This window comes from Alligator sinensis, unplaced genomic scaffold (assembly GCF_000455745.1).
Source record: "Alligator sinensis unplaced genomic scaffold, ASM45574v1 scaffold419_1, whole genome shotgun sequence".
Lineage (NCBI taxonomy): Eukaryota > Metazoa > Chordata > Crocodylia > Alligatoridae > Alligator > Alligator sinensis.
In genome coordinates this window covers 389,590-406,060 of record NW_005842360.1, presented here as the reverse complement: position 1 = coordinate 406,060, position 16,471 = coordinate 389,590, and the positions used below count along the sequence as shown (strand labels likewise).

Genomic DNA, 16,471 nt, shown 5'->3' with positions numbered 1-16,471 from the left:
AGATCTGGAAGTCATCATTGACTCCAAGATGAACATGGGCCAACAATGCGAGGTCACGGTCGGCAGGGCTAACAGGACCCTATCGTGCGTCCACAGGTGCATTTCAAGTAGGGCCAAGGAGGTGATCCTCCCCCTCTACGTGACACTGGTCAGGCCACAGCTGGAGTACTGTGTCCAGTTCTGGGCACCCCACTTCAAGAGGGATGTGGACAACATTGAGAGGGTCCAGAGGAGGGCCACCCGCATGATCCTGGGACAGCAGGGCAGACCCTACAATGAGAGGCTACGGGACCTGAACCTGTTCAGCCTTCACAAGAGAAGGCTGAGGGGGGACCTTGTGGCTGTCTATAAACTCACTAGGGGGAACCAGAAGAGTTTGGGGGAAGACCTTGTTTCCCCTAGCGCCCCCCCCGGGATAACAAGGAATAACGGCCACAAGTTGTTGGAGAGTAGGTTCAGACTAGACATCCGTAGGAACTACTTCACAGTCAGGGCGGCTAGGATCTGGAACCAGCTTCCAAGGGAAGTGGTGCTGGCTCCTACCCTGGGGGTCTTTAAGAAGTGGTGCGATGCCTACCTGGCTGAGGTCACTTGAGCCCAGTTTCCCTCCTGCCCAGGCAGGGGGACGGACCTGAAGATCTACAAGGTCCCTTCCAACCCTTCTTCTATGATTCTATGATATTCTTCCTGCAGTATCTCCACTTTTCTCATTCACATGGAGCCCGTTCTGCACCATCCAGGTAACTGTCCAGATGGCAGATGCTCAACTATGGGTCTAAGGAATGTGATACACAGTGACTCATATGTATTACTTTGTTTGCCTAGGTGGGTTTTCCTGTACGAGAAGGGTTATCAGTCCCGGGATGGCATCATCAGCTCAGTGTCAGTGAAACTCAAAGGTTTAGCTCTCACTAATATAAGTGGGATGGGCCCGCACATCTGGGATGTGGCCGACTATGTTTTTCCACCTCAGGTAAGGAAGAGGGAGGGTTTTTATTCTTCTTACTGCCCTTTGTCAGCACTTTGCAGAGGGGAGGGAGCTAACAAATGGCTTCCTAAGTCTACAGCCTCTCCTTGAAAGCAGCTTGTCTTCCAGTGTCTAAAAGAGCGATACTTCTGCGTTCCCCTGAGGGCCTGACTTTTGACGGCGCTGAGCTTCAGTAACTTCCTCTTCAAGTCCATAGGACAGAGCTTTCCAAACTTTTCATGCTGGTGACACACTTTTTAGACATGCATCATTTTGCGACACAGTAATTCAGTTCCGGGGGAGGGGCCAAGGGAAGCAGACGCAAGTAAGGGAGCTCCGCGGTGCCCTTCTGCAAAATTTTCTGCATTTCGCGCGACACACCTACACACTGCTGCCGACACACTAATGTGTCGCGGCACACAGTTTGGAAAGCTCTGCCATAGGAAATAGAAGTTATTGTTCATCAGTGCCGAGCACTTCCAAGTTACTGCTCGCTCATGATTAGAGTTGCAGTTCACTTTGTGCTGAAGCCTAAGTGGGCCATTGAACCACAAGTGTTTCGACACACTGGATAAATGTTAGAAAAGATCTTTCTTTCCCCTCTCCCTGCCCCTCCCCTTCCCCATCTTCTCTACTTCTGTCTAACTCTCTCCTTCCTGCTGTTCAGAGGTGTTTTGTGATCAGGCCCAAACTTCCCCCTTACACTAACAGGGCACTTCAAAGACTCTACTTCTGAGAGCTGGGAATCCCCTTGCTGCTCTCCAAGGCAAGCAATTCAAACAACTGATGTGGCCACAGAGGGGCACAGCTCCCCATGCCAGCCCAAATGGAGGTATCCCAGGGGACAGAACATTGCAGCTAGTTACTGGAGGCCTCTGACTCCGTATCTGGTTAGGTGATGCTTGGTTTCTATCTAGGGTGGCATGTCCTGGTTTGGCTGGATTGCATAGACCAGTCCTGGTTAGCTGGTGAAAAGTCCTGGGCCGGAGTCCAGCGTGTTGGTGGAACGACATGGTGCACCAGGCAGGCAGGTGGGCAGGCGCCACTGCCACTATGCAGGAGCAATGTGGGCACACTAAGATGCCATCTCCGAGGTCGCTACATGCCTTGCTCCCACACAGTGGTAGTGGTGCCTGCTTGCTCACCTGCTTGGTGCACCACACTGCTCCTCCTCCTCGCTCAGCTCTGGTCTGGGACTTTTGACCGACCAGCCAGGACTGGCCTAGGGAATCCAGGACTGTCCTGGCCAAACAAGGTCGTATAGTTGCCCTATTGCTCTCTTTTCCTGGTGCTGCTCCCCATGGTAGCATCTCTCCTGCCCATGAGAGAGTGCTTTCCTCTTACTAGCAACCACATCAAAGTCTTCATCTAGAGAGATTGGTAGGAGGGTAAAGACCAGTCTGAATAGAGGAGGAAGGCATCTCTCTCGCACTGTGCCTGCCAGCACGTGTCTAGCCTAGGCACCTTCTGGCCTACAGTTAAATGGGAGGTTGGTGCCCGACCCCCTGCCCAGTAACAGGAAGAAATCCTTGAAAATGTCTTCACCTTTGATCTTACCATCTTCTTCTTTGTAGGGGGACAGTTCTTTTGTGGTGATGACTAACTTCATTATCACACATGGACAGAAACAAGATACGTGCCCTGAGGTAAATAAGACCACTTCATATTTGCTCCCATCCCACGACTCATTTCCTTTAATTTTACATTTACGCCAAATCGGTGACAAAATCCAGGAAACTGTCCTTTCTCTCCATCCTCCAATGCTCGTCTGTCTGGGTGCTTTCACCTTGAGCTGACTGCTTTCTCCAAGGTGAAGGAGGAACACTCAAGTTAGCTCAACGTGTCAGTTGTTGGTGCAGTCATCAGTGGAGACCAAGGGTTATTTCAAGGTACGGCTGTTCTCAGTTAAGCTAAGCTAGCTGGAGAGATGCTAATGCATCTTGATAAACCACATTGTCAGAGTACGGCAGTGCTTGTTTGCACATGCAGTCAGGAAATTTTTTAAAATTAAAATTTGAAGTTGATTAGTTAAATTGTATTAGATCCCTGTGTGGACATACTAAGAACTTACTCAGAATTAAAGTGGCTTTCATTCAGTTTTGCTTCCTTTCCTTCCAAGCTGAATTAAGCTAAACAGAATTAAGGCTATTTCACTGTGGTTTAACTAATCCACTTTGAATTCATGCCTTTACTTACTGAAGATTAAGTTCCCTGAGTGTCCCCATGTAGACAAGCCCTTAGTCTAAAGACAACTGCAGTTCCCTGCTGGGCAGCTTGAGGAGAGCTTTCCCATGGAGTATGCAGGGAGATATTGCTCCCCATCTGAACCACTGAGATATATCTGCTTTCTTTCTCAAAACAGCTGCCACATGCGGGACGTTGCCGTTCTGATAGTGACTGCCCCAAAGGGGAGTACAAACGTAAGGGACAAGGTAAGTACTAAATTATGGGCCTCAGCCCAGGTCATGCCCCCAAAATCTAATAGACACGGATGATTATGCCCTTTGTATAAATTGGGAACCAAGCCACTAATTGATTAAATGATCTGTGCTTGAGAGTCTCTGTCACAGGAGCCTTTGACAAGGCTGGGACTTGAACCCCAATCCCTTAAGTCATGTCTAAGGGCCTCAGATGTGAGCTTGATGACAAGCACATCTATTTGCTGGACGTTCCTCTGCTATAATGGTGAGTATGAACTCTCACCTCTTTTCTTCAGGTATCATGACTGGGAAGTGCATAGATTTCAACAGTACTGTCAAGACCTGTGAGATATTTGGCTGGTGCCCTTTAGAAGTAGACGATCATGTTCCCGAGTAAGGAATTATTTCACACATCATTCCAATTTCCCAGCTTGCATGAAAGGGGTATTGCCACTACTGGTATAAAATTAGGCTTTGCCCAGGCATAAGACCAGTCACTAATGACTGCCGTTTCTGGCTAAACTTTGCTGTTTTTTCTGACTCTGAACAGACCAAATTTGACCCTGCTGCATGGTGATCTAGCTTAGGGTAGCCAACCTGCAGCATGGGTGCCACAAGTGGCACAAGCAACCTCTGTGCAATGGCACTCAGCAGATGGGGAGGGGACAGGCAGCAGAGGTATCCCAGGGGACAGGGCACGGAGCAGAAAACAGAGCATCACACCAGGCCGGAAGCACAAGGCAGGAATCAGAAAGCAGTAGATCAAATAAGGGAAAGGGATCAGAGTGGCACTCAAAGCGAGCACAGAACAAATTGGGGCACGCTTGCCAAAAAATTTGGCCCTAACTCATCTAACTACAGCTTTGCAGGGGAGTAAATAAATCCTTGGTGAAGGGTGATAGAGGCAGGTCCCCTTTTGCAGAAGGAGTTGCTCCCCCCCCCCGCCCCAAGCATTCTGTCTGTCTATCCGTCTCTCTGTCCATCTATCTAGATAACTAGGAAATTCTCTGTAGCATTTTGTGGATGACATCAGATGCCCCAGATTGTCTCAGGTCCTTGTCTTCCAGTGGTAGCTCACAGTCTTCCTTTTTGGATTCACACATCTGGGCAATTTAGAGTTGCTGAGTCTCTGCCCATCCTGCAGTGCTCCCACTCCTAGAGGACTCTAGGCTACAGCACCCTGTGGGTCAAGTGTTGGGCACTTGTTTCTCCTTTGTGCAGGCTAGGACCAGTAGTGGATAGCTGTGCAGCCTCACTCAGATGCTGATGGGCTTTGGGATATACTGTTGCCCCAGAGTTTCAGCTGGGCCCTCTTTCCCCCAGTCCTGAATAGTGAGGATTCTTGGAGTCTTGGATATGGGCTGGAGAGCTTCCTGTCCTTTCTGAGGCTGGAAGGGATCTCATCACAGAGAAGAGGGAGGATCTGTATAGGGGCAGATTAATGCATGGGCCCGCAGGGCTCAGGTTCAGGGCCCTCTGCCAATCGGGGGCACCACGGCCTGGGCAGGCACGGAGCTCCATGTGGGTGGTGGCAGCTTCCGGGGGCTGTCTTTTTCCAGGATGCCCCATGGGCAACCCCACTCCTACTGCCGCTCTCCATCATCTGCGGGCAGCCACCGGCACCAGTGCCACTGGGACAGGATGGGATGGGACAGCCCTGCCTCGCCAGGCCTGGCAGAGGGGTAAGCGGGCAGCCAGGGGGAAGTGCAGAGCCCATGGCCTCCCCCCTTCCCCTGGCTGGCCCCAGCTCTGGCAAGGGTCCTGCCCCATCCCCCCCTCCGGCTTGCCCTAGATGTGCCAGGGAGACTGAGCAGACCCAGCCACAGCCCCTGGCAGACAGAGGGAACCTGCCCTTGCCAGGTGGGGGACCTCCAATTTTCTGTTTGTCCAGAGCCCCGATAAATCTTAATCTGCTGCATCTGTAGGAGCCCCCTCAACCATGGGACCTGAGCTTGTTGAGGTAGATGTTTGCCCAGGAATAAAGGAATCTGGGCCAGAAAGTGCTGTACAGTTGTGTGCATCCAAAAACCACCTAGCATGCATCAGGTCCATTGTCCTCTGTACCAGCCAGTGGTATTTATGGCTAGAATAATTTGAGGAAATTTGGCTTTTACATTATTGCCTCTTGGGTTGTATGGCATTATTACCCCAATGAAATGCCAGCATGTTGAATAGTGAAGGGAGGCTTTTTCACTAGGCTTTGAGAGAAGGCCATTGTGCATTTTTCTGCACAGCAGATGCCTCTCCTCCTTTTGGTGCTTCTTAGCTTTTACCTAGCATGCTGTGGAATTTGTCCTTGTGCTTAGAAGAGGCCAGAACAAGATCAAATACTTCACTGGGTCTCGACTGTTCTACTTTGGATGCTATCCAATATCATTTCTTTCTACCTAATCTTCTCTTTATGGTAATTACTTAGAGGTTGGCTCACTGAGCAATAAACATTTGTTACCACTTGTATTTTCCAGCCCTGCACTGCTCATAGCAGCTGAAAATTTCACCTTGTTTATTAAGAACAGCATCACCTTCCCCAGGTTTAAAGTCTCCAGGTGAGTAAATGTTTTAGTTGTGTGATAGGTCACGAATTGTATTGCTGTTATTCCGCAAAGTCTTCTTTTTATGCGGAAAATAATTATTTATCAGCGAGCGCTTCTACACGACACACTTTATTGTGCAGTAGAGCTAATTACTGTGCAGTAAGCATCCATATCTACACATGCAGGTGCTTACTGCATGGGAATTGGCTCTAATCATGAGTAAATTTACTTGAGATTACTTACTGTGCAGTAGCGCACATGTAGATGCCTGACCGGAAGTAAATATGCTCCCAGGCAGCAGGGGGCAGGAGGTTGCTCCCTGCTCCTGGGAGCTGCCTGCTGCCAGGCCAGGCTCCACCACCGGAGCCTGGGCAGGGACGGTGTCTCCCTGCCCCAGCAGCAAGCAGCTCTCGGCCCCCACTCCGTGATTGTGGGGTCCAGGCTGGGAGATCCTTATCTCCCAATACCAGCTCTGTGGTCGTGGGGCCGGCACTGGGAGATTCGTTTCTCCCAGTGCCAGGTATGCATGGAGCTGGCACTGGGAGAGGAAGAACTTCTAGTGCCGGCCTCGCAACTGCGGAGCTGATGCTAGGAGATAAGGATCCCCACCACCCCAGGCCCCATGATTATGGTGTGGGGGCTGGGAGCTCCCTGCTGCTGGGGCAGGGAGACATTGTCCCAACCCCAGCCAGGAGACCGCTATCTCTTGGCCCCTGGACTAGTACCCAGGGGGAGTCTAGAGTTCCCCCTAGTTGCTGCAGGGGCCCGTTGCAGGGCTGCAGGGAGTGGAAACAGTCTGCTGCTAGGAGCAGCAAATCTCCTCCCGCATCCCTGTACGTGTAGACACATGCCCGGGAGAGTTTACTCCTGAGTAGTTTACTCGAGTAAACTGCTTCCGGATTACTTGCATGTGTAGACGCACCCACTGAGTCCAGTGTTGGATTTGTTACGGGTTGCTGAGGTCAAACCATTGGTAGGAGTCGGGGCTGGTTCTCAAACCGTGCAGTAACCAAAATGGGGACTCGACCCAAGGGCCTCTGAGCAATGAGGCTACACAGGAGTAAAGTTATTAGCTTGTTTACAAAACCAGACCCTAAATTTATAGCACATGTTCATAAGGAGCACTTCAGCTATTTAAAACCTGCTGCCTTTCCAGCAAAAACTTGAGTCTAAGCCATAGTTTTGTCTTAAAACCAGAGAAGCAAGTCATGCAGTGGAACAGTGAGAGCAGAGTTCATGTACTTCTTTTTCTGTCTCTTGCTTTTTTAATATTGTCTGGAAAAAAAAGTGCAAACGCATTACTAGAGTGGGAGCGGGTAAAGCACCAGAACAAGAACTTTGCCTCAGTTTTTCAATCAGGACGATAATGATGAACACAGTGTTAGAAGCAGGATAGCTAAGGGGAATAAGGCTATGGAAACGGAAAATACCACAGAACAAACTTTAAAATGCTCGGACTGGTCAGAGCTCAAAGAGGACTGAATAGTTTCCACCCCAGAATCCTGAAAGAGCTGCCTAAGAAGCTGCAAGTCTGGCAGCAAGGACTTTTGAGATTGTCAGAGATCCAGAAGCACTTGCTCCATTGGGTGCAAAATGCTAGAAAATCTGAGGGTGGGGGAGTATACTCATGAGTATACTCATGATAGCAGGGGATGAGGGATGAGTACTTTAAACATGCTAAATCCTAAGTGGAACCGAAGCTTCTCGGGAATCCTTATCATCTACCCAGTAGCTAATAAGAAGCTAGCACATGCCATTTTAAGAATAGCCAGGTTCTTTGTTTTTTAAATTCACAGACGCAACCTTGTTGAAGCGGTTGACAATAACTATATGAAAAACTGCATCTATCACAAAGTCGACCATCCGTTATGTCCCCTGTTTGAGCTGGGATACATAGTAAAAGAATCAGGTCAAAGTTTCACAACATTGGCCCATGAGGTATGTAGATCCCATCTGACATTTTGCTTCTGTAGTGGGCAGGTAGGGGGGATACCTGAGATGAATCAAACTGTCACCTTTGAGCCATCCAGATCTTTACAGCCTGCTGTTCAACAGATTTGCATGAAGTTGTGCTCAAAGTATTATGAATCTATACAGAGGATGTCTGCAATTGTGGAAGTGACGAAATATTGACATCTTCCGTGGTAGTGAATCTGCCATTGTAAGACTGGCAGCACTTCTCCCAGAGACAATTCCTTTGTGATTTCTAAAACCAACTAAGGAATTTGGAGGCCTAAATCCTATGTATTTGGGTTTTTAAAACCCCAGCCTAAAGGTCAAACCAGGAAAACTCCACAATGGCATGTTCTTTACAAGATTTGATTGTATGCAGACTTTCCCTTCAATGTCAGTTGGTATTTGCATAGCGTGTCCAGAGCTGCAATTTTTGCATCACTGAAGTGTAATAAGTAACATTAAATACAACCATAGCTATAGCTGCTAAAAGGTGTTTAAGAAGAAAAAGAAAACCTATTAAGTCCCAGTTAGCTAACTCTGGGAATCAGAGTGTGCTGTATTCTAGCCTCTGATCCAGTTGAGTTTTAAATGTCATATTTTGGCAGGAAAATATTCTACAGGTGAATCCAGTTCATTTTGAAGAAGTTTCTCTTGATCTGGGATGCAGCATATCCTTTTTCTCTCTTGTCCCGTTGTTAATCCTCCTTTGCTCTACCTTAAATAATTCCTTCTCCATTTGTGACAGTTTGATCCCTTCAGATATCCACAGGTTGCCCTAACGTTTCCCCGTAGTTATTGCCCCATCATGATGCACAAGGAAGATCCTTAGACAACAAGCTGGTGAAGTCCCGTTGATCTAGGACCTGCCTATTATATACCCTGTGTAAGGTCATCATCAGCCAATTCTCATGTCCTTGTTATTTTAATGTCTGGACCCGTATTTCTGATACTTGGTATATTGAGCCCGCCACAGAACTGAGCCTTCAGAAAAACGAAACCAACAGGGTTGTCCTGCAGTATCATATTAGCAACAGGTTTAAGCTGCAGGGAAATGTGATGTAATCTGCAAATACAGGTCAGAAAAGGTTATTTCATACTCCGGTTACTGATTGTGTTTATTTGCCGGGTTGCTGATAATGCACGTTATGGGAAGTTGCATTAAAAAGGTTTTAAATAAATAGAGTAGCCAGTCTCCACCTATCTCATTCTGTTTGACCTGAATAGCAAGGAGTTTATTATGGCTTCAGCCAAGGCTGCTTCCTTTATTGCTCTTTGTTCGTGACAACCTCTCTACCTCCACCCAGGCACATGCACAAGTCACCTGCCTACATGTTAGTACTGACCCACAAAGAAGAAGAAGGAGGTACCAAGTGTTTTGAGGATACCCTGTCAGTGTTACTCTACTGGTTATGTGAAAAATGACCTTGTGAAACCAGTGTACCGTCTGTGCCCTAACTTGTCCTATCTCCTTCCCAGCCACAAGAGTTGGATTTATTTCTTGCAGTCCAAGCCTGACCTCCCAATAGCTCTTAATGTAGCAACCCACAAAAGTAGGGTACCAGATGTTGATTTGCTGAATTGCGTGAGAAGGCTAGTAAACAACACTGAATCAATCCATGCGAGTTGCTGCATGTGTAGAAGTAGGGGCTGCACACTAGACTTCCCTTGTTTCTGTTTCTTTTGTGCTTTGACTGAAGCGGTAGCCTCCTCCGATGGATTGAGGAGTATAGCGGTTGTTAAATAGACCAGACTTCCCTGTTTAGGAGCTGACATGCTTTGAAGCAATCAGTTTGGGCTTTGACACACACCCTGCAGTCTTTGGCATTAGTAGCCAGGTTTATAGCTTCTTATAGCCGTGCACTTGGACACAGGTTATTGAATGAATGAAAGGGAGCAATGCAAAGCATTGTAGGAGTGCAGCACTTGTCACTGTAGCCAGCCTTACCAAGCCCCCACATGCTGCCATCAGGATTTCTTTAACTCTTCATATCGTACCAAATGAGACAATATGAGAGAGCGTGGGAGAAAGAGAAAGTCCTATGAATGTCTTCCCAGGCATGGCCATAGCAAATGAGTCTTAGGATGTCACGATGGGTTAGTCTGCATGATAGGTACAGAGTGGAAGTCCTACATCACTGAATATAAAGAGAGAAGAATAAATTGGCAGGATTTGTGTATCATTACAGTTTGGACCTCTGACAGCCTCCTTGAAAAGTGAGTTTGTGGAGATGGAAAGAGCTTCTTTTTGCAAACAAAAGAGCTAAACTAAAAGGCAGATAAATGGCCTGAAAACAAGTGTCTGCATGATGAGAACATTGATATTTTGCAACTTTGATTGTAGGGTGGGGCTGTCGGCATCACCATAGATTGGAACTGTGACCTTGACTGGCCTGCAACTTACTGTAAACCCATTTATGAGTTTCATGGACTTTATAATAGTGACACAAATGTTTCACCAGGCTTCAACTTCAGGTATGAGAGATCTTTTCCCAACAGGACTTCATATGTGGCTTTCTTTTCATCTTCTACTATCCCAAGGCACTTTACAGGTAGGGTGACCATATGTCCCATTTTAGCTGGGACAGTCTCAAATTTCAGAGGCTGGTTCTGGCTGGCTGTTGGGAATTATATTGGGCATCTTGGAAATTTATGGGTGCAAGGCACAGTCTGGCCAGGAGTCAGAGCAGTGCAGAGCACCTTGCAGACAGGCAGGCACCACTGCCTGCCCAGCATCCAGCCCTGCCCCTGAGAACGTGTGAGAACATGGGGTGGGGGAGCAGTGTCCTGGATTTCTGGGTATTATTTTCTCCATTACCAAAATGAATGCTGTCCTTGCAATGCCAAAGAGCAGACTCTGAAAAGTAGTTTGCACTTCCCTGTCCTTAAATGATTTCTTCTTGTCCTCTTCCTACCTCCTCCTCTCCCCAAATTCCAGACAGACAGAATAAGCCTATTATTATTATTATTATTATTATAGATAATGATTGAGGCACTGGTAGGCTTCCAAATTTCTTTAAAAATTGTAAATAGATCAATCAAACATTGTGTTCAACTGATACCTCTCTCTCTCTCTCTCTCTCTCTATATATATATATGTATGTATAGATATAGATATCTATATATAGTGGTGTTTCATTTTAAACACAGACAAATACTGATTTGGGGGGTTTTAATCAGAGAATTTTGGATTTTTTAAACAGAGAAAACCAGGATCCCTGATGATCAAACATTCACACCCTGCATCCTTTTAGCTATTAGTGGTGCAGGGTTTTCAGTCCAATGCCACAAGAAGCTGTGCAGTAGGAGTGTGCGAAGCAGGCCCTATTCAGTTTGGATTCGGATTCGGCCTGAATCAGGGACAGTGATTCAATTAATTGATCTGGATCACTGTCCCTGGTTCAATTCGGCTGAATCCGAATCTGAAGATTCGATGCTGATTCAGAGAATCAGCAATTTGGACACAGACACAGTTTAAAAGTTTTTTCTACATACCTCAAGCTAGCAGGTGTGGCTCGTGAACGCCGCGATGCTGGGGCACATGGAGCGTCCCCCCAGACCCAGGAGACACCAGGCACTGAGCCGATGGCTCCCTGGCGGACCTGGAAGTGGACCAGAAGTGCTTCTGTGGGACACTCCATTCACCCCACAGTCTCAGCATTCATGAGCCGCCTGGTACCTTGAAGCTGTGTCCGTGTCCGAACCTCTCCAAATCAATTTGGAAGGCTCCAATTCAATTTGGAGAGATTAAAGGGTCCTCTGATTTGATTCGGATTGAGATATTTGGCCACCGAATCGAGCCGAATCTCCGCTGAATCGAATCAGGGACCAAAGCGTCACACAGCCCTACAGTGCAGCCACACACAGTGCAAAACGCACCCATTTGTTTATCGTATTTGTGCTATACCTGACCAATAGTGAAAACAATGCCTGCGAGTCCTGTGCATACTAATACTGAATGTTCTTGCAGGAGCATAGTACGCTCTGTGGTACAAAAGAACAAAAATGCATTCAAACAGGAGTGGATTAACTCATTTTAATTCAGCCAGCAATTAAATTTCAGTTAATTCTTCTGTTTGTTTTTTGCTTTGTAGTTTCACTTAGTAGGTCATGATAATAAGTAGCTAGCTCATTTGTAACATTTTCTCCTGGGAGATGGCAAAATGTTTTACAAATAAAGTCAGTATCATTATACCCATTTTCCAAATGGGGAAACTGAGGTAAAGGGCAGTTTTCCAATGTCATCCAGAAGGTCAGTGGCAGATCCAAGAATTAGATCTTTCTGAGTCTCGGGCCATTGCTCTGCCCAGGAGTCCCCAAAGACTTCAGTATGTCAGTTTTGCAGTTGGCTGACAGTAGTTCAGTTGTGCTTCCATTTTTTGTTTTTGGGGTTTTTTTTTAACAAGTCCATGAAAAGCCATTATATGTGTTGTTTCTCTGTTTGGAAAGGTATGCCAAATACTACAGTGACGGTGGAATCAATCGGAGGAATTTGTACAAAGTGTTTGGGATCCGGTTTGACATTCTGGTCAACGGAAAGGTAACATCTCCCATGAATTCAGATGAGTTCATAGCTCTTTCCCCAGTAGTTTTCTGACTCACTTTCAATTTGCACATAACTCTGTGTTTTACCCCAGTATCAAAATTTAGTGCATGTCAAGGTCTTTGACTCAGAAGGAGATGGTTGAATGATAGTTAGTCCTGCTTAGGATGGGCTGAATTTTGGAATGAGTTTTTTTGTTTGTTTTAAAATTTACCTAACTGAAATAATAAAAAGGGCTTAAAGGGGAAAAAATACAGAGGAAAACAATGTTTTGCTTGATCCAAAGTGATTTATTTCCTTTATTTTTTGGTTTTGGTAAGCAAACCCAGAAATCAGCTACTCTCGCAGAACCAATGCACTTGTCCTGCCTGTCTGTGAGAGGTGATGAACTCCTGTAGTGCCATTCATAGCCAGACCTTTGTGCTGTGTGATTCCTTTGCTCTATACTGCTAGGCTGTCTGTTTTCTGTGATTTAATTCAGGCAGGTAAATTTGACATTATCCCAACGATGACCACAATCGGCTCTGGAATTGGCATTTTTGGAGTGGTAAGTTCTGCTATTTCTAGGGCTCTCATGTGTGAGCTCTCAAACGACTCTGCTTGTATGAGGCATTGAAGTGGAAGGGGCCTAGAGCTCTAGCAAAATGCCAGCGGTGCACAGGCATCCCCAGAGCTCCTTCAGTATCAATAGGGCAAAAGAAGAGGGCAGAAACCTTGCATCACAATGGATCTAATGTATCCAAATTGATCATTAAAAAACCATAGGCCAATGGGGATTACTATTAGATGATGTGATAGCTTGCCTGTAGTCTTGTAGATCCATTCAAATAAGGGAACTCAGTAGAAAAATACTTTGATGGGAAACTCCCGCAGAGGATGCCAGGGCAGGTATTACAGTAGAAGTGATAGTAAGAGCTCTCTCTTCTGAATATGCACTGAAACAACATCCCAGCATGATGTCTGGGGACACGGTACTGACATTCAAATGAGACACAAAACCAAGAACTTGCCTGCTTTGTGATCCTTAGAGACCACGCAGTACTTTTTGCAGTATCCAGGATGTTAGAATTTGGCTCAAGCCTTGAGTTCACGTTAAGTTTCTTACATTTTGTCTATCTACTGACTTTAGTCAATTCTAAGACAAGGTTTTTGCTCCCCTTTGTAACATTGGGGGGGGGGGGAAGCCCCCTGCCTTATAATTGCAAATGGGGATGGGGGAGGGGTAGATGGCTGCTGTGACAGGCTACAGCCCCTACCCAGGGTCAGGGCCATAGTTGCACCTGTTGCCTGCCCCGCTCCACCTCTGCACCCTACCACCACCACCCCATGCCACCTTTGCTCTCCCACCTACCTCTCTCAATCCCCCTTTGCTCTGTGCCAGCAGGCTCTGTGCACACTGCAGCCTGGGGCACTGAGCACAGCACTAGTCCAGCCTTGCAGCAGTGTCATGCAGCCTTGCATGGCTGCTACAGGGGCTGGGCTGGAGCCATGCTCAGTGCCCCAGGCTAGAACAGGGACGGTGTCTTCCAGCATGGAGTAGAGGCTGGGGAAGAGTTGGGGGAGCAGAGGCTGGGGGTGAAGGGGGAGAGTAGAGGATTATGGGAGGCAGAAGCAAGGGGCAAACTTCTTAATTTCCCATGCCACATGCCTCCCCACTGCCTGCCCCTCTGCAGCGGTGGGGGATATTAATTAAAGATGATCCTCCAATAAATAAATTCTATACATGGGAAACTATAATAAATGTATAAGTTGTAAAGAAACTAATTATTGGGAGGTTGTCTTAAATTCGGGATAGTCTTAGATTTGAGTAAATTTGGTAAATTTCCCAGTTCTGAATCCTTCACACTTCACTTCTATCCTAAGCTGAGGTGTAGTATGGCAGGTCACTGTAAAGTGGCTACCGAATTCCACATCTAAAGTAGCTGAAGTGACTCCTGTGTATTGGGATAGCGGAGAGAGGGTGGGCTGGGTGATCTGATGCTTGAGATGTGACCATCGCTGTGGTTTGGCTTATGTGTCTTGTTCTGTTTCATGGAAGGCATCTGTGCTCTGTGACCTGCTCCTGCTGCACTTTCTTTCACAACGGGATTACTACAAACAGAAGAAGTTTAAATATGCAGAACAGGAGCTTCAGTTACCTGTAAGCTACAGTACATTTGACTTTTTCTTGAGACTTAGAAAGGGCTGGAGGGTTTTGTACATAGTCTGAGTAGGCATGTATATAGATGATGTAACAAGTATGTCTTTGTCAGTGTGTATGTAAACAGTGTATTTAAGAATAACCAAACATGTATCCTTCTCCAGATTGGTTCAAGCTAGTGATTACACTACAATATGTACACTACTAACAGAAGCTAGAACCCGTGACCTTTGGCTCCAGAATCACAAGGGTTTTCTACATAAAGCATGTCTGTTGGCACTAGGGCCTTTGCTCCCCTGGTAATTCAGTCACTAGAGAGTGACCTCAGCACATGTACTTGTAAGGTGGGATTTTCAGAAGTGCTCAGCATTTATCTAACTCTATGGTCATTGAAACCAATGGTAAAATGTGCCTGGCTTCGGGAGGGACAGAGCAAGGACAGTGCTGAGCACTTTGAAAACTTCCTTGTTTACCACCCTATGGTACCATAGCCAAGATATGCAGAAGGCAGAGATGGTGAAAACTGCCAAAGAGATCTAGACAGCAAACTGCCATTTAAATAGATAGCTCCACCAGAAATAACTTTGAATGAGAGCTGTCTCTCCAAAATCTCCTAATGAGAGGTGAATATTTAAATAAAGTTGGAATTAAATCCACTTTGCTCTGTCAGCATCACAGTCTCTCTAGGACAGGTGACCTGCAGAAGGGACTTATTCTAAGGTGTTTGCAAAACCGATGCTGTGAGATCTTGGGTTATTCGTGAATCACCAGGCATGTTCACTGCTGTTTTATTATGAGGGGAATGAAAGATGCTATAGAATGGGGTGCCTACAATAGCAGAGAACAGGATTCGGGGACCTTGTAGGTCACTTCCAGTCCTATGTTCCAGATGTGCTCACTGACATGCCAAAGGGTGTGAGCGCTTAACTGTGCCAGTGTCCTACTCATGTCACTCGTTGTGTATTGACCCCTTGGTTGTATTTGGGTTGCGAAGTAGAGGTTATTGTTTATCACTGGCTTTTGTCATGGGGCAATACCTAAAGGTATCATTGTTTTATCTGGTTTGGTCTGAACAACATGACAGAAAAAAGAAGAGTTTGGCCCTTCCTCCAAATGCATGAACTTGGAGACCAAGAGCAGTTCTCAGTAAGAGGTAAGCACATCTCCTTATGCGAATCTGTGAATCTTGTTCACCATTGAAACTCATGGTATTTTACCCTAGTGGTGAATGTGGTTTGAACTGTGTTTCTTACAAGGTACAAGAATGATCCTGTAAAGACAGTGGGGAAAATGGAGAGAGCAGTGAGAGAGAACTTGGGATGGCAGATGGGGAGGAGGGATGATTAGCTAAATCAGCAGGCTAGGATCTGCTTGACCCCATGCTGTAAGAGTTGAGACACTGCAGTTTTCTCATGTCAGTGGTGCTCAACCTTTTTTCCCAGCAGGCTGAATCTGGCCTGTAGTCTCAATCCAGTACCTGGAGTGGGCACAGTGGAGACCCATCTGGCCGTGCAGAGCAGGACAGGGGGTCAGTCTAGCTCTGATCCAGCTTTGCAGGTGGAGGGGGCATGGCTTGGCCCCAATCTGACCATGTAATAGAGATCGGAGGAAGTGTAGAGATTGGAAGGGGTGTAGCCCAGCTCTGATCCACTGTAGTGGGGGGAGGGGGGGCTTGGGCCCCGTTGGGGGGGGGGGGGGGGGGGGGGCTGGAATTTGGCAGGGGGCAAGGTGGTTTTAATTGTCATAATTTGTCATTAATTTGACACTTGCTGTCAAATTTCCTAACCCATGGGGAGCCCTGTGGGCCAGATGCCATGGCTCTGCAAGCCAAATCTGGCCTGAAGGCTGAGCACCCCTGCCTTATGTGAACTGAGTAGTTATTGCATCAGTGGAGGTGAGGATAATATCTGGAGT

The 16,471-nt window shown here is 46.8% G+C and overlaps 1 protein-coding gene across 1 annotated transcript in view; it reads left to right on the top strand.

Moving 5' to 3' along the window:
* The window catches only part of P2RX1 (purinergic receptor P2X 1), a 29,648-nt gene that overhangs the window by 11,060 nt on the left and 2,117 nt on the right, over positions 1–16,471 (top strand). Inside the window, exons 2-12 of the mRNA XM_006029151.3 lie at positions 826–973; positions 2,542–2,613; positions 3,330–3,399; positions 3,684–3,780; positions 5,853–5,933; positions 7,718–7,859; positions 10,219–10,349; positions 12,324–12,414; positions 12,899–12,964; positions 14,456–14,557; positions 15,642–15,710. Coding sequence (XP_006029213.1) covers positions 826–973; positions 2,542–2,613; positions 3,330–3,399; positions 3,684–3,780; positions 5,853–5,933; positions 7,718–7,859; positions 10,219–10,349; positions 12,324–12,414; positions 12,899–12,964; positions 14,456–14,557; positions 15,642–15,707 — 1,066 coding nt within the window. The 3' untranslated portion in view covers positions 15,708–15,710. The remainder of the gene's footprint in view (positions 1–825; positions 974–2,541; positions 2,614–3,329; positions 3,400–3,683; positions 3,781–5,852; positions 5,934–7,717; positions 7,860–10,218; positions 10,350–12,323; positions 12,415–12,898; positions 12,965–14,455; positions 14,558–15,641; positions 15,711–16,471) is intronic.